This window comes from Martes martes, assembly GCF_963455335.1.
Source record: "Martes martes genome assembly, chromosome: 15".
NCBI classification, from domain to species: domain Eukaryota; kingdom Metazoa; phylum Chordata; class Mammalia; order Carnivora; family Mustelidae; genus Martes; species Martes martes.
Window position 1 is genome coordinate 46,981,716 of NC_137903.1, and position 21,253 is coordinate 47,002,968.

At 35.2% G+C, this 21,253-nt stretch overlaps 1 protein-coding gene across 1 annotated transcript in view; it reads right to left on the bottom strand.

The window, feature by feature from the left end:
- The window catches only part of HMCN1 (hemicentin 1), a 473,045-nt gene that overhangs the window by 48,063 nt on the left and 403,729 nt on the right, over nt 1-21,253 (bottom strand). Inside the window, exons 77-86 of the mRNA XM_080824786.1 lie at nt 20,926-21,090; nt 19,223-19,330; nt 18,652-18,789; nt 18,388-18,522; nt 13,710-13,979; nt 10,778-10,968; nt 6,542-6,755; nt 4,617-4,751; nt 4,026-4,216; nt 1,962-2,043 (exon numbers count right to left, since the gene is read on the bottom strand). Coding sequence (XP_080680912.1) covers nt 1,962-2,043; nt 4,026-4,216; nt 4,617-4,751; nt 6,542-6,755; nt 10,778-10,968; nt 13,710-13,979; nt 18,388-18,522; nt 18,652-18,789; nt 19,223-19,330; nt 20,926-21,090 — 1,629 coding nt within the window. The remainder of the gene's footprint in view (nt 1-1,961; nt 2,044-4,025; nt 4,217-4,616; nt 4,752-6,541; nt 6,756-10,777; nt 10,969-13,709; nt 13,980-18,387; nt 18,523-18,651; nt 18,790-19,222; nt 19,331-20,925; nt 21,091-21,253) is intronic.

The window sequence follows — 21,253 nt, forward strand, 5'->3', positions numbered from 1 at the left end:
GTAATTTCAATACCATATTTGAACATTTCCAATTGCTCATAAGGCTATAAATTAACTCAACAGTAAAATTCCATATGTACGCCTTTCATGGTTGAATTAATTCTACCAGTCACATAATGATCAGTTAAATATGGGTACTTTATCTAAATGAAAACATTGCTTCTGGTGCTTTAATTTTAATTTTAAACAAATTATATTTTGTTATTTTTATATGCCTCATTTATTTAAATCAACTTATTGTCAGTACGTGTAAATAGCTAATCTAATGTTGCTTTTCATAAGACAGATCAGTTGAACACTCTTCCAGGAGAGATTAATCATTATGACCCCCTACTTACATTCACCCAACAAAGAAGGGAGGAAGGTTTCATGGGTATAACATTTACTTGGGAAACGTGGCATACTATACCCTTCTCTTGCTGAGTTACAACACATCAACATATTAACATTTTAGGAAAGATCTGCAGTAAAGAAACCTGGCAACTAAACAGGGCTTGGTATATGGTAGGGGCTCTTTATATATTTGACAAATGAATGAACTTTGTTTTATCAATTTTTTTCTCAGACTTATTTGACCATGGAACTCTAGTTCTTTCCTAATAACATCCCACAAGGCTAATGTTTGGTAAATGCGTACTTTAATAAAACATAGTCTTAGCAAGAAACAATCTAAGTGTCTGATGATGGATGAATGGATAAAGAAAATGAGTATATATCTATACAATAGAATGTTATTCAGCAATAAAAAGAAGGAAATCCTGCCATTTGCAACCACATGGATAGACCTGGAGGGCATTATGGTAAACTAATTCAGTCAGACAGAGATAAACAGTGTATGGTGTATCACTAATATGTGGAATCTTAAAAAAAAGTTGAATTCATAGAAACAGAGTAGATTGGAGTAAATGGGTGATGTTGGTCAAAAGATACAAACTTTCACATAAAATGAATAAGTTCTAAGGATCTACCGTTTGGCATGGTGACTATAGTTAATAATACTGCACTGTATCCTTGAAATTTGTAAAGTGAGATCTTAGTGTTCTCACCAAAACAATCAAAACCCCAAAATGGTAATTGTGAAATGACAGATGTTTTCATAAACTCCCTTCAAGCAATCATTTCACTGTATATGTATATTGAATTTTCATATGGTACACTTTAAATATATACGGTTTTATCACTTATACCTAAATAAAGCTGGGGAGAAAACACTGTCTTAGACATTTACTAAATATCTATTACTAAATGTTAAATTCTAGAAAAGATTTTAAGGAGTTTAAGTCTTAGATAAGAGTAGTTTAGCAAATAACTGTTAGTAAATGCTAGTCTATAGCATCTCTCAAAAATGAAAGAAGAAAACATAAATTTATCCCATTAAACACTGAGTCTATTCACAAAATAAGTTAGTTCACTTAAATTCTCAACCCAATGATGCTATCTCCAGGTTGATCCTGAAGTGGTTCTGGAGACTGTCTTTCTGATGGCTTATACTGAGGGGCCTCATGATGAGCATGAAGGTCCTGCCCAGAACACATAATTACTTCGTGGAAGATTGATAGCAATCAACCTAGAGCACTTTTGAATTCATTTATATTAGTCTTTACTTTTAATACATATTTTTAAAGTGCCACAAAATGACATTTTTGTAAGCCTATGACCAGAACGATGGCAAACTACATGAAGGGTTCTTGACTGAATCAAACCAAAAGAAAGCTCTGCCACCAAGCAACCACCATCTTGAACTGCATGTATTAGATAAAATAGAAAAAAAATTCTATTCAAAACTGCATCAATTTTATGCTTGATAACAAACTGCTCTATCAGCAGCAGAAAACTAAATGACACACACTCTGAAAGCTACTGATAATATACTTGCTACAAAGTTAAAGAACCTGAACATTCTTCATTAGGCAACATTCCTCCAATCAGGCATTTATGTAGAGTTTAATAAAGCAGCTTACTCTGCAGAGTCAGACTCATGCTGCGCTCCACCACCCCAGCGTCATTGGTAGCTACGCACGTATAATCACCAGCATCTTCATTCTATGGAAATAAGCAGTGCTTTATAAAAATGTGAGCCTACAGAGCAGGGTAAATAACTTTTTTCACCATGAGGCTACTATATAACTTTATTTTTTTGAGAAGGGATTTTTCATGGAAATAGACAAAAACTATATATATTTACCTTCATAAATAGGTTTAAAAACAAGCAAAAGAAGGAGAAAAAAAAATTCACAGCCTAAATGTTTTCAAAACAGCCTGTTATTGTTCTCTGGGAATAATATTGCTAGGAAACTGAAGCAAAATAATATTTTTTATAATCTTATATCCAAAATTATCTTACCAAAGAAAAATGCCTAGGTTATCCTTCCAGATATCTTTTTTTCTTTCTTTCCTTTTTTTTTTTTTAAAGAGAGAGAGAGAAAAGAAGGAGGAGCAAAGGGAGAGAGAGAATCTTAAGCAGACTCCATGCTCAGCATGGAGCCCAACATGGGGCTCAAACTTTCAACCCTGAGATCATGACGTGAGCTGACATCAAGAGTCAGATACTTAACAGAATGAGCCACCCAGGGGTCCCTCTTGTTCCAGATACCTTAAAAAGCATTAAAATAATGAGGACAAATTAACAAATGTTGAAACCATTCTACTGGGGGTTATTAAAAAAATTAAGGGTTGTCTCTATTTAGAGAGTGTGAACTTCAGGAGAGAATGGAAAAACTAATTTACTGATAATGATAATTCACAGAATATGTCCCAAATTTATAGATATGTGGTATAAAAGATAATTCTCCATGGGTTTAGGTTTGGTGACTAATTAGAGTCACAAATTTTGCTAAAAGTCTTATGAATAGGAGAATTTGTTAATAGAAACATCAAGTCAATAAAGGAGAAGTGAATTGCAGGAAGTAGATAGAGGAGGATGGGAGGAGGAAGAGAGATATTTAATTGGGGGTGTCAATGTATTATCCAAAAAGAAATTTTCAATAAGAAACTGGAACTTGGAAGAGTTGCAGAGTTGAACATAAATATTTAAGAATCTGAAATTGTACGGTAAAAATAATTAGTATTAGTATTAACATTGGTGGTAGTAGAAGTACCAAGGACTTCAGAAGTAGCAATACTTGTGTAGAGGAAAAGGAAGAACATGATAACAAAGAAATCTAAGTCTCACTAGTGTTATAGCAGCTAAAGGTAGAAATCATCTCAAAAGTTAAAGGACAAGGAACAACATCTGATCTTGAAACAAAACCCAAGAGAATGAAAGACTAAGAGTGGTTCATTGGATTAGATGATTAAATATTGTATATTAATTATTATTCCAATTAATTCAACAATGTGATAAAAAATTACCCATATGTAGTCCAGTTGAGAAATTTTTAGGTAAAATATCTCATTCACTTGACCCGAAAATTAGAATAATTTAAAGCAACCCTCATTTTCTGAATTTCTGAAGCTTTCGGAAAGGCAGAAATAGTTATCAGCCTAGTAATGAAAGTTATCATGTAACTTATTTGTAATTGTGTTTGTAATTCTTCAATTTCCTTGCTCTAATACGGATGTGAGGAAGTTATCTAATGATGCTAAATAACAATAGATCAATGATTGAGAACAAAGCAGAATTATTCTGTTGCTTGTATTTCTTTGAAGTCTAAAAATAATCAATTTGAACCACTGTTTCAGTTCTTTATTTAAAAAACCCATTCATTTAGATTTTATGATTTTTTAAAAGACTTTATTTATGAGAGAGAGAGAGAGAGAACAGAGAACACAAGCATGGGGAGCAGCAGGCAGAGCAGGTTGAGGGAGAAGCAGGCTCCCCGCTGAGCAAGGAGCCAGCCCAATGTGGGACCCTGGGATCATGACCTGAACCTAAGGCAGCCACTTAACCAACTGAGCCACCCAGGCGACCCTCAGATTTTATGATTTAATTAGGAATACAAGAGAAATTTTTCCATTTATGGCACCTATACAGAGGCATTACTGTGGTGCTTAAAGTGCTCATCAACAATTTCAGTGTGACTTACTACAGTGCCATAAATGGCCAGGGATCCATTGACCAGTTGACGGATTCTGTGGTTTATTTCAATATCCACCCCCTTCCTGCTCCACTGGATGGTTGGGGCAGGATCTCCTTTCACGTCACAATTCAAGACTGCATTACCACCAAGTGGTTCAATCCAGTTAGAAGGGTAATCACCTTTGAAGACTGGAGGTTCTGGGAAATACAATAAGCAATTGTAAGTAAAAGGAAGCTCTGATCATTTCTTTGTGATGTTGGCCTATTTAGAGAGATAATTTAGTGAAGAAGGGAGAAGCCACTTTTGAACCCCATGAATTTTCAGAATCAACTGCTCACACTAATCCACCAGATAATTCGGTTAGTTTCAATAATCTAAGCAGATGATTCCATTTTGTACCAAATGATCTCTTTGCTTATGTACTTTTGAGTTGAATGTTGATAATTTTTTATTTCTTATGAATTTGCACATCTGTGAAACAGGACTAGATGGATTAATAAACTGAACTTGTAGTGGATTACTACATAATAAGGAAGCAAAATACAAACTATTCATTATAGATAAACGATAAATTAAAAATAGAGCATGTTTACCTACCTTTCACATAAACAAATCCAATCGCCTTCACAAAACCAACGCTGTTCTCTGCGGTGCACACGTAAGTACCTGAATCCTCCTTTGACACTCTTTCAATAACAAGTTCACTGTGTCCATTCACACTGTCAAAGTGGGCTGAAAGAAAAAAGCCAGGAAATGGCACAAATGCCTCTCAGTAACCTAAGAAAATCGTCACAACCGCTCAATATTTTACAGGTTGGATTTATGAGTTGGTCAGCAATTGAACTAGAGATCTCATCATGACATTGGAGAAGAGAGCCTTTTCCACAAATTTCTTCCCCGGAGCTATTTGCTAGTCTCTAGACACTTGTTTGAAGAATGAAAAACAGCAGAAGGAACAGGAAAAGAGAATGAAAATAAACATCTTTTAAAATTATTTTAGATTTAAAGTACACCCTTCATCTCAAAGCATTGCCTAAATCTGTCTCCTAGTTTCTCTGGGTTCCAACAATCTTTCATTCAGACCTATGACATTTTCCATTTCATTTATCTCACCACCCATTTTCCTCCCAAACACTTTACATCAAAAACATGAAAACCTTTTCAGTTGTAATTCAATAGACTTGGCAGGTCAGAAGGGAAATCATGAAAACATATGCTAGTTGGGTAATAATGACAACAGGATTAAATTTGTAATAATTTACACTTCTCCGTAAGTGGTGATGATATAAATATTTATAAAGGTAGTTATAATATTTGGAATAGAGAATATGGTAAACATGTTAGTCCTGAAACAACTATACTAAATAAGATTCTGATTAGACCAGCAAATTTCTAATTACATTAGTGTGTTTACCTTGCATGCTTTCCCCATTCAAATTATTTCAAAAGATTTCATACTGCTGAATATTAAGTGGAAAATGAAGCTTCAAAAATGTAAATAGCTGAATTACTATTACACTTTCAGAAAACAGTACTGATTAGATTTTTTAGACTCTTTTTCCTTAGTGACATATACTATTACTATTAAGGGAAGAGAGTTGATGAATTTCGATCATTAGCAAAAATCTTTATAACAAAAGAATTCAACCTTATTATTTCTCTTCTAAAAAGGCATTTATTAAATGCTAATAGTGCAGTATTTCAGAACTCAATTTTGGGTATGACAACTTCTTATTAACTGATAACATCTTTGTGCTGACAAAGTCTAACAAATAAGGAGATATGTGTCCTCCCAGAGATGAGTGTTTCTGGCTTCCAGGCACTACTTTAACATGTAGTGCACACAGTGACCAAAAATTTTCCACATAATTGATTGACATTATAAGAGAGGCTAATAGATATTAATTCATACAGTGAGAAGCAGAGCTCTCCTCTGTAAAATTAGGTGAATCTTCAGGACTTCCAACAGTAGCCACCTTAATGCATTTATCAGGGAGGATAAGTTTAGGTACCTGTGTATGCAAGATTGTCTTCTCCTGGGGAAGGGAGATTATTTTTAGGTAAAAATGTCTACTAATATCCTGTCACATATGGTCCAGTGATTAAATTATCCTTCAAAAAATGAAAAAAAGAACATATATACTGGGTATAGGGTAAAATCCAGGCAAAGGTACGTATTTTACAGAACTTAAAGCAATCAACTCTTCATGTAACATTTTATTTTATTTTATTTGAGAGAGAGCGAGTGAGAGCACAGGGGGAGGGGCTGAGGAGAGAGAGAGAGAGAGAGAATCTCTCAAGCAGATGCCCTGCTGAGCACAGAGCCCGAAGGTGGGGCTGGATCCCACAACCTGAACTCATGACCTGAGCTGAAACCAAGAGTTAGATGCTCAACTGACGAGCCACCCAGGTGCCCCATATTTTCATGTAACTTTCAATCAATTCCCACAGCTAAAGGACATGGAGATTGATTTAGAGTTCTTTATGGGTATATTTATTTACTTAAGAATTAAATTACCAACCTGGGATAATATTGTTATTGAAGGTCCATGTTAACTTGGGCAATGGAATCCCAGTGGCTTTACAGCTTAATCGTAGCTGTTCTCCTTTATTTAATGACACATCTCCAGGAAGTTCAGTAAAAGTGGGGAGAACGTGTACAGTCAGGCTGACCATGTGGGTGTCTTCACCTGCAGCATTGTTAGCAACACAGGTATAGGTGCCAGAATCCTCCGGCTTAAATAAAGAAAAATCATAGTGTTTAAAATTACATAATCTTACATCATATTCCATAAAATACATAAAATTGCATAGCTTGGTTCCCAAAGGAGCACTCTTATTTAATAAGACAGTTTAAATTTCCATCTTGTAGTCTGAACCACCTGGCTGGCTTTTGCATAACATAATTTAAAATTATAGGAGTTGAAACAAAGGCCCATACCCTACAGAACTTGAGCATTTTATAGTAATAAGATCTCAGAAAACTTTACAAAAGCTCTCCAGTTTACTAAACATCAAATGTACTGCAGCTCTACAATGTACAAATAAAGAACACATAATTTCAAAGGTTGGTAGCATCTTGACAGCATAGCCGTCTGTCTTGGTAATGTGGCGCCGAAGACCACTGAAATTATCAAAGGAGATGGAAAGGGTATGGGCAACACTACCTGCAATTCTGAAGTTCCACTTGCTAAATGCAATGGCCAGTCTTGGCACTCATCTTGCTAGAGGTACCGGGATGGCATCATTTGACACCCTCTTTGAAACCATGTCTTCATGTACCCCTTTCTCCTAGTTTCCTTCCTACCTCACTGGTTGCTCCATTTCCATTTCTTTTTTTCCTGGCTTCCCTTCAATATTGACGTCTTGATGCTGGCATGTAAGAGGGCTCAGTTTTCAGTCCTCTTCTCTACCTGCACTTGGTTCCTTAGTGATGTCATCCAGTCTCACGGCTTTAAACATTATATATATCTATATATCTATAATATATATATTATAGATATATAAAATATGTATATATAATATATTATATAAAATATGTATATATAATATATATTATATAATATATTATATATGTTATATATAATATATTTTATAATATATATATCTATATATCATAATATATATTATATTATATATATCTATATAGATATATAGATATATAGATATCTATATAGATATATAGATATATATAATATAATATATATATTATGATATACTGGTACTTTCAGAGTATATATAATATATATCTATATATCTAGATATCTATATAGATATCTATATAGATATCTAGATATATAGATATATATATAATATATATATTATGATATACTGGTACTTTCAGAGTATATATAATATATATCTATATATATAGATCTATATAGATATATAGATCTATATAGATATCTAGATATCGATATCTATATATATAGATATCGATATCTAGATATCTATATAGATCTATATATCTATATAGATCTATAGATATATAGATCTATATAGATATATAGATCTATATAGATATCTAGATATCTATATAGATATATATTATATATACTCTGAAAGTACCAGTATTTGTAGCCCTGATCTTTCTTCCAAACTCCAACTATGCTGAACTTCCCATTTTACCTCTCTGCTGGTATGCCCAAAAGACTTCTCAAACTCATGTCCAAAATGGAACCCCCAATTTCCCTTTCACCATCCTGTTTCATCTGTAGCCTTCATCATTTCAGTTGATGGCTATTTTGTCCTTCCAGTTGTTAATGCCTTTTATTCTCAGGCATCTGAGTCATCTGTACTCTTTTCTTTTTCACATTGTAGTTGGCAATCTAGCTAGGAAACCCTAGCTTCAGAGTATATGCAGAATCCAGCCCCTTCCCACCCCTTCTCTGTTAGCATAATCTCTCCTCGGACTCCAAATCATCTTCCCAACAGGTCTTTCTGCTTCTCCTTTGCCTCTGCTCATTACAATAGTCAATGTAGTATTGCAGAAAACTAAGGCAGATAACATTGATGCCAGGCTCAAAACCTGCACTGGATCCTAATTTTATTTAGAGGAAAAGGCAAAATTGTTATCATCTACAAAACACTACATGATCCGGTCTCCATTTTCCTTTCTTTCTTTCTTTTTTTGTTCTTTTTCTTCTTTGCTTTTACTAGGCTCCTGTTCCTCCAATATATTAGGCGTGTTCTTTTATTTTTCATACTACTTATTTTCTTCTGACTTATTATATACATTGTTTATTATTATTCTATACATTATTATTTTTTTTCATTGTCTATCTCCCTCCTCTAGAAATAAACTGCATGAAGTCAGGGATATTTGAGTCTTTTGTTCCCTCATGTATTACTAGTGCATAAATCAGTTCTGGTCACACAGAAGGTATTTAGTAAATATTTGTTGAATTAATCATTGAATGCTTCTGAATGCATTAAGTTCCACTGCAGACTTTTCCTTCTCTTTTAAAAGCTTAAGACTATATATATACATATATATATCATATATATAAATATATATATATTTTTTGCATTGAAACAATAAAGAATTGATTGCTTAGAGATGTAGCATAAAAATTGTAATCACTGGGACACCTGGGTGGCTCAGTTGGTTAAGCAGCTGCCTTTGGCTCAGGTCATGATCCCAGCGTCCTGGGATCGAGTCCCACATCGGGCTCCTTGCTGGGCAGGGAGCCTGCTTCTCCCTCTGCCTCTGCCTGTGCTTGCTCACTCTCCCTCTCTCTGACAAATAAATAAATAAAAAAATCTTTTAAAAAAAATTGTAATCACTAACAGTAGATACAATCTAAATTTGATTGGCTGCATACTTTTTTTAAAGGGCAAACAAGAATAAATATTCTCTGCAAAGGTCTCCCCACTTCCATATCACTTAGCTATTCTTAGATTCTCAGGTTATAATAATTTAAGCTTACAATCAAGGATTTTATGAAAGTGAAGCATTTAAAATCTGGATTGTACCTACTATTCACAAGTAGATCTCTACTTATCATTTGAATCCTTAAAAATCTGGTATTTATGAACTACTTTATTGTTTTGTTTTGTTTTTTTAATATATCTGAGCCATTGTCCCATTAAAAGTCTAAACTTTTCTTTCTCCTTTAATTCCTTCTAGTCTATAAGTGTAATAACAGGCCCAAATCCAACATTCCTGAGCCTGGGGGTAATCCCACTAAAGACATTTACTAACTTAAGCAAACGAATTTATCCTTATTTTTATCAGTTCTAAAATTCACATTTTTAACTTTTCATATCCCTGAAACTGGGATACAACTTAAAAATGGATGACCTTCTCTAGTTTACTTAACTGTACTTTTTCTTTCTTAGTGGTACCTAAAATAATGGCATATTTTATAACTGATTTGAATAATTATAATTTTTGCTGGCACCTGTGGTTCAGTTAGAGCCCTAGTGACACAGCCAATCACTAGGGTTATTTACCTGATAATCCCAGGAGTCTGGCTAATGGCCAGAATTACACTATAAAATGAATATAATCAATTTTATTCCCTTAATCTGTTCAAATTTAATTCCACAAAGATTCTGTAATGAAGTTTAGGTATTTTGAAGGGCAAGGAATAGGAATAAGATATGCACAAAAGCCCTGAAAGTGATTCACATTTTAATCGTGTTTCGTATTTGGTACCAAGTATTGATACTCTCAAACCACACAGTAAATTTTTTTTAAAAGTCATGTAATATACATACGTAGATTCTTCTTCAAGTGGGCGATCACTGAAAAACTGAGATGCTTCTGACAGCTACTGTTCTGTAAACTGGGTCAGTACCACATAAGAATATTCAAAAACCTTAGCTTGCATAGATCCCTAAGACTTTAATTTCCTTGCCAATGATTAGAAAGGGTTATTCAAAATTCTGAAAAGAACAGAAAAACTGCTTTTCATATCTGCTTAATACTGCATCAGACATTCTTATATCTCCTGTCTTCTAATCATTCCCATACTTGGGTACATGCATGGAATATAACAGAGGAACTTAGAATTTTTCCTGATAAACAGATTTCCACAAAAGTAAAATAATTTTAGAAGGAGGCCATTTATGAGTTCCTACTATCTGTTAAAATGTTATTCTTAGACCTGGGCCATAAAATGAAACATGTGTAAAATTCATTTTTTGGCCTGAATTTGTAAGAGTGTTTTTCTTTCATTATTAAAGAATATATTTCCAGGCTGAGTTACTAAAAGTAAAAGGGTGAATTACCAATGCACATCTATTTAACTTACCACAACATTTTCCAGAATAAGTTCTCCATAGGGTTCAATGGTATATTTTCCTAACAAGTTAGCTAAAAGAACGTTGTCTTTTTTCCAGTTAATTGCTGGTGTGGGGATTCCATCGGCCATGCATGGAAGAATGGCTTGTGAATTCTCATTGACCGTGTAGTGTATTTCTGTGCTTCGGATTCTGGGAGGAACTAAGAAGAGTTTAAAAAAGATAGTCATTCAGGATGTTGAGTTCAATAATATCCTCATTCACACAGAATATTCACACACAAAAGACTCTTTTGAGGATAATTTTGATGGAAATAGTAAAATAAAATGTATTAAGTTATTGTTTGCTTGTTACCATGAAAGATGCCTATACCAAGAACTCTACTGGATTTGAACTTGTTGAATACAGTCATAATTAGTTTCTAAGCAAATTACATAAAACTAGATTAGATTTTATTTGGCTTCCTAAATTTCCATCTCTCTCTCTCTCTCTTTCTCTCTCTCTCTCTTTTTTTTAGAGATTTTAAAAATTTATTTGACACGGAGAGACAAGCAGGGAGAGCAGCAGGGAGAGGGAGGAGGAGAAGCAGGCTCCCCACTGAGCAGGAAGCCAGATGTGGGGCTCAATCCCAGAACCCTGGGATCATGACCTGAGCCAAAGGCAGACATTTAACCAACTGAGCCACCCAGGTCCCCCTTCTTAACTTTCTCTTACTGAAGTTTCTTATGCTTACTGTAGTGAAGTTAAACAAACTAGAGCAACAAAATCCAAAAATTCTTTCATAGTTGTATAAGCATTGGATTTGTATCACAGACATACTGTGAGAGCAAACTAATAAAAGTCACCAGTTTAAAACACTGTAAAGCACTCACCCCATATTGAATATCACAAAGTGCTATGGAAAAAAATATTTATTGTAGTATTTCATGTGTTACAACAAATAAAAGTAAAACCACGTCAAGACATTTAATTCAGCTTTTAGAGGAAATTTTTATAGTGATTTCAGAACTCTATACAAATACTTCATATGCCTCCAAATTTTTTTGGACTGGAATTTAGGCAATATAAAAAGATCAACAGACTATATAAATATACAAACAAATACCTTAGTGGACTTGGAATTAAGTTATTTACTTCTAAAGAAAAGGCTTAAAAAGTGTTAACAATAGTTGGTTCAAAAAGGAAAAATACACTCCCCTCCAAAAACTATTACCTTTGGGATTATTCAAACATATCAGTAAGAAATAGATCAATTTTAATGACATTCTAAAAAGTGACAGGACAAAAGTTGTATTTAGCAAAAATTATTTTTTTAGTATATGAATAAATATATAAACCACATATGAATAAATATACATGCAAACAGATTATAGGAAAAACACACAAATCTATTTTGTTGAATGGTATGTTTTAAATATTTGATCCATTTTTAATTAATTTATATTGTATTTTTATCATTTTTTTTATTCTTGGGGTTGATATTTCAATTTTACTAGTGGTGATGAAATTGTAACATTAGTACATTTCCCTCCTTCTTTTTCAAAATGAAAATTTTAAGGCTATGATTTTACATTTGATTTTAACTTTGGCCCACACACCATACATTTTGATATATAATATCCTTATTTTTATTATTTTCTAAATAGTAGGAAAATGAAAACATATTCTTTGACCTACTTGTTAACTAGAATGGTATTTTTAAATTTGCCTGGGTTTGGGGTTTAGGCGTTAAAAGTTTATTACATGTTTCTAGCTTTATTGTATTGTGGGAAGGAATTGTAGCCTTATTTTTAAGTTACTAATGATTGCTTTGTTGTTTAGTATATGGTTAATTTTGGTAAACTTTATACAAATTTGAAAAAGAGGAGTATTATTTATTTGAGTCCAAAGAACTAACGTGTATTGATTCATTCAATTATATGAACTGAAAGCACGTATAAACCAGAGGAAATATTTTAAAAACTCATAAATGGTGATTTAAAATCTGGGCTATTATTTATTTATTCAATTAAAATTATGTCTGCTTGAAATAATCACTTTAACTATGAAGTCACAGGAAATTCAAACACACCTGGAGCATAAAAAAGAGCCTTCACAAATTTTTAAAAAATGAAAAAGCAAAGGCTCATTTTTACAAGAGTTACCTCTGAAAACAGTAGCTGGAAAGAGTTTAATTTACTTATTGTGTCCTCACACTGATATTAATAGGTATTTTAATCTTTAAAATATATATTAACAGTGAGCTCTGGGTGTTGTACTTTGTACCTAAACAATGAATCTTGGAACACTGCATCAAAAAGTAATGATGTATTTTACGGTGAGTAACGTAACAGAACAAAAATAAAATAAAATAAAATAAAACAAAAAAACAATGAAAATATTTCAATGCTGATTCTTAGGTATTTTGTTAGTTGTCTGAATACAAAGAAAAAAAGATTTTTTTCTGTTATAAAAATATACTTGTAAATATTTTGCTATTTTAAATAATAAATCGAACAGATTTCCAACTCTCCTCAGGTTAACACTAAATAATGTAGCTCATATGGAGATTAGTTTTGAGTGAAGACCATTTGCAAGTTGAGAAATAAGCAGAATAGTCACAAGACACAAACGAACCCCATAAATGGGATCTACAGCCAAAGTATAAATACTAATAACCACAATATGAGGGGATGATTGGCAACACATTAATTATTTTGGCTATCTTAATAAAATCTCTCTTTCTCACACACGCCCTTGATCACAGCCTTTCTTTTACCCACACCAATAATCAGAGCCTTCATATTATATTAGAAGGGTAAGTATACCTACACCCCCCCCCACACCCCACTTTGGATTGCTGGTTTTGCATGACTTTGACTTTCATCCTATTTCTTCTCAGTGGTCTTCTCTCTTTGCCTTGGCAATGTAGCTGATTGACATAATTAATGTTAAATAACCTACCATAGACAGTGAGCTTGGCGCTTGTGCTGCTCGATCCTGCTGCGTTCGCTGCCATGCACGTGTACTGGCCGGCGTCATCAGGCTGAGCGAACGCTATCTGCAGAGCCCCAGAGCTGAGGACGCGCTGGCGGACCGATTCCACAACCGCACGCCCATCTTTATGCCAGGTAATTTCAGGGGGTGGGAGGCCATCTGCCTCACACGGTAGGGAGATGGGCTTATCCACAGCAGTGATATATTCCTTTGGATGGGGGCTAATGACTGGAGGCACTGAAAGATACAAAGTGTAAACTACATCTTAAAAGCATAAAGGTACCATTTACACACTACAGTACCACTCTAGCAAAGGGAAGTCACACAGAAAAGAAATGAAATCCCGACTTTACCATATTATCAATCAAAGGATCACTATACTTTGTTTTCATTGGAAAAGAAAATTCCTTTTTAAAAAAATTTTTTATTATCTTACGTTAGTCACCATACAGTACATCATTAGTTTTTGATGTAGTTTTCCAAGATTCATTGTTTGCGTGTAACACCCAGTGCTCTATGTAATATGTGCCCTCCTTAATACCCATCACCAGGCTCAGCCATCCCCCACCACCTTCCCCTCTAAAACCCTCAGTTTGTTTCCCAGAGTCCATAGTCTCTCATGGTTTGGATCTCCCTCCGATTCCGCCCCCCCCTTCATTTCCCCCTTCCAGCTCCTAATGTCCTCCATGCTATTCCTTATGTTCCACAAATAAGTGAAACCATATAATTGTCTTTCTCACTTGACTTATCTCCCTCAGCATAATCTCTTCCAGTCCCACCCATGTTGATGCAAATGTTGGGTATTCATCCCTTCTGATGGCTGAGTGATATTCCATTGTGTATATGAATCACATCTTCTTTATCCATTCATCTGTCGAAGGGCATCTTGGCTCCTTCCACAGTTTGGCTCTTGTGGACATTGCTGCTAGGAACACCGGGGTGCATGTGGTCCTTCTTTTCACTACATCTGTATCTTCGGGGTAAATACCCGGTAGTGCAATTGCTGGGTCATAGGGTAGCTCTATTTTTAACTTTTTGAGGAACATCCCCACCGGGAAAAGAAAGTTCTTTGAGCCATTTTCAGAAAATTATTCCCAGCACAGCCAACAAATATAAATGATAATTTTAAATGAGGACATAAACACGTATTCCTGAGATATTGAGTGTCTAAAAGTTTTGGGTTGTGTCAACAGAGGCATTTTACTTAATATACTGTATTATGAGATTTACTTCAGCTACTTAAGCTTTCAGACTAGACCCCTTCAAGGTTTGGAAATTATTCAACGGCTCAGAGATACTTTTACTCAAGTATTCCTACAGTGCTTATTGTCTCAAATACAGCAGCCATACTTAACACAGTATTGGTTGAATGACTGAATAAATAAATGAGTAGATCATGGAAAAGAGTTATATATATAAAACTCTTCCCACTTCTTCCGAAAGCCGTGGAAGAGCTTACGATAAGGCGTTCTCAGTGTTTCCAGTCAGTTGATTACCACTTAGGTATGGCGTGGATAGTTTATTGAGCCTCAAAGAAAAATTAAATAATTATGAGAGAACAATCGAGCACAAGCCAGGAACAACTGACCACAAGCACACAAGAAAGAAAGAAGAGGATGATTCATCTGTGTCAATACAAGTCCAGAGACAGTGACAAGGTGCAGAGAACAATGACAGTAAAAATATCCCTTTTCAGCATGTGCAGGAAAAACCCACAAAAACAAATAAACAAGCAAACAAACCAAAACAAACTACTACCCATTCAGAAAGCTAAAGAGAGAAACAAGGCAAATAATATTGATTATTACCACATACTGCCTGGGAAATGAATCAGAAATGAGATCTCTGAGAGCTCCACTGAGCCAAGTAATGCCCTGTGTGTAGCAAGTCCTAAGGATCTAGAGCTATCTGCCGCACCTCCAGAGGTTATGGAGAAACGGTCAACCACAAAATAAAATCTTATTTTATTTTATTTATTTTTAAAGATTTTATTTATTTGAGAGAGAGAGAGAGAGAGAGAGAGAGGGCAAGAGTGGGTAGGGGGGCAGAGGGAGAGGGAGAAACAGACATGGGGCTTGATCCCAGGACCCTGAGATCATGACCTGAGCTGAAGTCAGATGCTTAACCAACTGAGCCACCTAGACATTCTGAGACCAAATCTTAAAAACACTAGTAGTTATGAGTAAAATGAAATCAACAAATTGTGAAAAAAATATGAATAACAATGTCAAAATTACTTGTATCAGCTAACCTTATTTGGTTGGGTTTGTGCTTTCCATTACATACTGTATGTGCAAGGAGGGAGACTGGGTTCAGAATTTTCATGCCTCTAAAGGGTACAGTTATCTCTGCTTGCTTTTGAAATGTTGAAATGTTATTAATCATTTAATGTGTTTCTTTGTCCCGTAATTGCTCATATCAATAATTTTAATCAATTAGTGAAGGAAAAATCCCTCCAAATGGAAATGTTCTTTCCATGACCTCCATGTTGCCAAAACCAATGAATATTTATTGGTCCTTATCTAACTGATCTCTCACTTCCAATCAACAAAGCGTCCACTCCCTTCTTGAAACACTCTCCTCTCCTAGCCTCCATCCAGTTTCCCGCTAACATCTCTGCCTCCTCCTTTGTACTCTTCTCCAGCATCCTCTCTTTTCTCATACCTTTAAACAATGCAGAGTGATGGGTCTTTGTCCTTAGCTCTTTTTTCTGTACAAATTCTGATCCAGTCTTGTGGACTAAAATACACTGATTACTTCCAAATTTGTGTCTTACACTCTACTTCTCCCTTGAGCTCTGAATCCATAAATATTCAACTCAACTTGATATCTCTATTAGGATTTCTCATACTTTCCCACATCTCAGAGGATCAATCAGAAATTATGTTTTCCTTCCTCCAAAGCCAGTTCCTCCCCCTTGCACTATCATCTATCTACTCACTCTCTCAAGCCCGAAGCCCAGGAAACATCATTAATTCCTCTCTTTTCCTAACCTCCCAAATCTGATTCATCACTCATCCTGGCAGTTACACCTCCTAGAAGCATCTTAAAGCCACCACTTTTTCCATTTACCCCTGCAACTTGCACAGCCGCTCTCCCTTCCAGCCAGGCTGTACCACGCTGCCTAGAGGACCTGAATAGTACCTTCGGCTCCAGTCTTGCTCCTTCGTCATCTACATGGCCCCAAACGAGATCTTCCTAAAACCAAATGAGCATCTTGGCTAAACCCGTAAAGTCTCCCACTGCATAGAGAAGAAAATTTAAACTTCGTGTGGTCCTTCCGACCTTCCACGTGTTGGCTCACCTTTTCTAACTTCCTTCATGTTTTGCCAGCCTTCTCCTTCTCCATCACTCTCTACCACATTGCCAGGTTTCCTTCCTCATTTTCTCCTGCTGGGGGCCCACCGCATGTGCTGTCCTCTCTCCCTTGGACACGCTGCCACATTTGCAAGGCTCATCCTAGCTTATCACTCAGGTCTCGGCCCAAATGGTACCCCTCTAGAGCAGCCTACTTCTTCTTCTTCTTCTTTTTTTTTTTTTAAGATTTTATTTATTTATTTGACAGACAGAGATCACAAGTAGGCAGAGAGGCAGGCAGAGACAGAGGAGGAAGCAGGCTCCCTGCTGAGCAGAGAGCCCAATGCGGGGCTCGATCCCAGGAAGCTGGGATCATGACCCGAGCCAAAGGCAGAGGCTTTAACCCACTGAGCCACCCAGGTGTCCCAGAAACCTACTTCTTAAAGTCTACTTTACCCACTAATGCCAAATGGTCCCCACATTTCCCCATTCTTCCTCATCTCAGCCTTTTTTTTTTTTTCTGCTTAGCATATGTCAGAATTTATAATATTTCATTTATTGTGGTAGTTAACTTTTTTTCCTTCTGTACACCATAAGGGAAGGATCATGTCTGTAATGTTCAATGTATTTCCACTTCTTATTGCAATAAATATTTGCTGAGAAAATGTTAGCATTATAAAGAAATTAGATTTATAATGCAGAGTTAAGTAAGCTTTACTATAGTCAGTAATATACCACAGGAAAATCATACTTTACAGAAATTTGAAATCAGCTAATGCAAATTCAGAAGCTCAGAACCTACTTCCAGGTCACAAAAAGTAATACATGCAAGATAGGAATATTATATCAAGAAAATAACCATTAAACGTAAAAAGACCCTGCTTTGTCTACAGAATAGTTTTTTCCCATCAAGTTGGTTAACTGAAATTACAATTTTTTTGTTTTATGATTTTTTTATGTATGATTTTAAAAAATGTATGATTTGTTTTTTAAATGGATATTAGAATCTAGTGTTTCATAAATGTATCCAATGTGGTATTATAGAGAGATTGGTTTTAAAAGTTACCTAAAGCATGTGCTACAATGAAACAGAGTACCAATATGAAGTTCAGAGAAATCCAAAATACCATGAGATGCCTCAGTTTTCTTATATAAACAATGACCCCCAAAACCCCCAAGCATTAAATTTTCTTCCTCATAAGGGTAACCAAAAAAACTCATTGTATAATGTAATATAAGGATGTTGAGAACTACAGTAGCATCGTTATTTTAGATAGATGAAATTTTGGTGTACACCTTGTTACAAGCATCTTTGCAATGAAGACATAGAAATTTACTATTTAGGTACCTTGAACATTTAATTTGATTTTGCCTAAGGCTGTACCAGCCGGATTCTGAGCCACGCACATGTAAGTACCAGCATCTTCTCTGACAGCTCTGGAGATCTGCAAGCCACCACTGGGAAGAACTGCATGGCTTTTGCCTGCATCAGTTATGAAAGCACAGGGAAGAATTTTTATTACAGTTTTTTTCATTAGAAAAATCATCGTGACTTCTGAATTGTGAAACACTGATTTGCTGTAATTTTCTTGATAGAAACAGTGGTAGGTACCTGCAGTGACGACATTGATGCCTTCTTTTTGCCAAGTAATGAAAGGACTGGGGGTCCCTGATGCTTCACAGGGTAATAAAATGGGATTGTTTACAATGACGTCGAGTTCACTTGGCTGAGGCTGAATGACTGGAGGCTCTGTAAGAACCAACAGAAAAAGCAATGGCACCAGTTATTGGCAGAATTGTCTAGAAGTAGTCATGAAGTTAATCATGCCTAGATCCATATTTCCATGTTATTAATGATTTGATTGTCCAGAGGAAAGGAGAACATTGGCCACATTACATTTTTTTTGAGTCTTGCTTCCATAGGCAGATTCCATTAGAAGAACTCCATTAGGAGACTAGAAGCAGGAACAGATTATAGACATGCAAGAAAAAAATAATTTAGGGGTTGTTCTGTGTGATTTTTCATCTGGATGTTTTTCTTCATTTATTGAAAAATATTTATCAGTCTTTCATATCCCCCCATATATTACTGTGGTTCATAAGTCTAGAAAGTACATCCTTTCAAGAATAAACATGACTTGAAGAAAAACCAAGCTTTTAATGAATTAAATGACCTTCCATACCCTGGACATAAAGGTTCACATGTCGATGTGCAGAACCAGCTGTGTTCCTGGCAACACAGGTATATTTTCCGGCGTGGTTTAACTGAGTGGCAAATATTTCAATTGTTCCTAAAAAGGAAAAAGTATTTATGTATATAGAACATCCATTTTTCTGTAACTATTTCTCTGGTTCGATAAACTATGTCACTCTGATTTTGTGTTTTCATCACCACAGCACAGTGACACTTGGCTTATACTTGTACCCCCTGAAAGGCCTAACGCAGTACCTTTTGATCATTATTAATAGCTTTATTTAGGCAAAATTTATATGCCATAAAATTCACCCATTTAAATGTACAATTTTATGATTTTAGTATCTTTCCAGAGTCATGCAACTCTCACAACCTGATTTTGAGAACATTTCTATTACCCTAAATGGAAATCTCTTTCCATTTACAGTCACTTCTCATTCCCAGTCCCAGCCCCATGCAATTACTAATTTCTTCTTCTTCTTCATATATTTGCCTTTTCTGAACATTTCATGCGGATGCAATCATACAGCTGTCCTTTGTGTCTGATTTCTTTCACTGCGAGCAGTTTCTGAGTTTCATCTGTTATAGCATGCGCCAGTATTTTTGTTCCATTTTATTGAAAAACAGAATTTCATTGTGTGGATTAGCCACATTTTGTTTATTCTTTCATCAGTTGATGGACATTTGGATTGTTTCTACTTTCTCTATTGTGAATCATGCTGTATGAACATTTGCATACAAGTCTTAGTGTGGACATATGTTTTCATTTTTCTGGGTAGATGTCTAGGAATGGAGTGTTGGGTCATATGGTAACTCTTGTTTAATATTTTGAGAACGTTCCAAAGTGTTCTCTTAACACAGTACCTTGTGCTGAAGGGTAGTTAATTTCTATTTTATGATTTTAATTGCTACCAATCTATACACATTTCAGAGACAGCCAAAATACTTGGCTTTGAGAGCCAAGTTCTACCCTGAGAACAATCTTCCATCATTTCCATTCTATTGAAAAAATAAACAAATTCCCTTAGAATAACATGCACAAATGCATAAAGCCCCAGGATGTTAGCTGCTACTTTAGTTCATCTCTAGTGTACCTTCCCAATACAAAACACCAATGTGCATTACCTATATTTTCATTTAGATGAATTATTATTTTTCTCTTTCAGTACATAAATTCTATAAATGATGGCTACTACCACTCTCAAAAATTATCCATCCCAGCACTTATCACCCAGCCTTACCTGCTCAGTTATAAAAACCTTGAAAACAAAAACCTTGAAAACCCTCCCAGATCTATAGCCTCAGAAACTCAGTGGAGTATATAACTTATTTTAGGCACTAGATCTTTATTAAATGAATGGAGATTCTTTTTGGCCAATAGAAAGAGTGTGGTTCACTCAAAGGCAACCAGTGAATTTGTGAAACTTCAGGATTAGTAAATATGCACTTAAAATCCCTGTGATCATTCTTATTATATTCAGTTATTGTGATTTTGTTTCCAGACATTTTTTTTTCTCTCCCTTTGTCCAGTTCCCCTTCCCATTCTAACTGTATTTTTTTTCCTAGATGTGTAAGTCTAGGAATGAAATGTATTTTATTTTTTTATTTTGGTGCAACAAAAGGCCAGGTAAGGTCATCATCCATTAATAACTAGTCTCATCATAGATGTATAATGACTGAGCTTGGTCTTACCTGAGGACAGAATTCTGTAACCGTCTCCCCTGGGATGTAGCCTTATACCATTTTTTGTCCAGTGAATTAAAGGAAATGGAACTCCTGAAGCAGTGCAGGTGATTACGGTGGGGGCATGTCTGGTTACCACGAAGTCCGTAGGCTCATCGGCTATGGAAGGTGGAACTAAAACAACAGTAACAGTAATTAGGAAGCACACATTTCCAACATTACAGGTTTCCAAAGCCTTACCAAACATCTTTCCCTTTCTACACTGAAAGTTAGTAAGTAGAAAAGGAAGCCCTCTTGGGAAGTAGTGGGATGAGGAAATGCATCATTATAATAACTG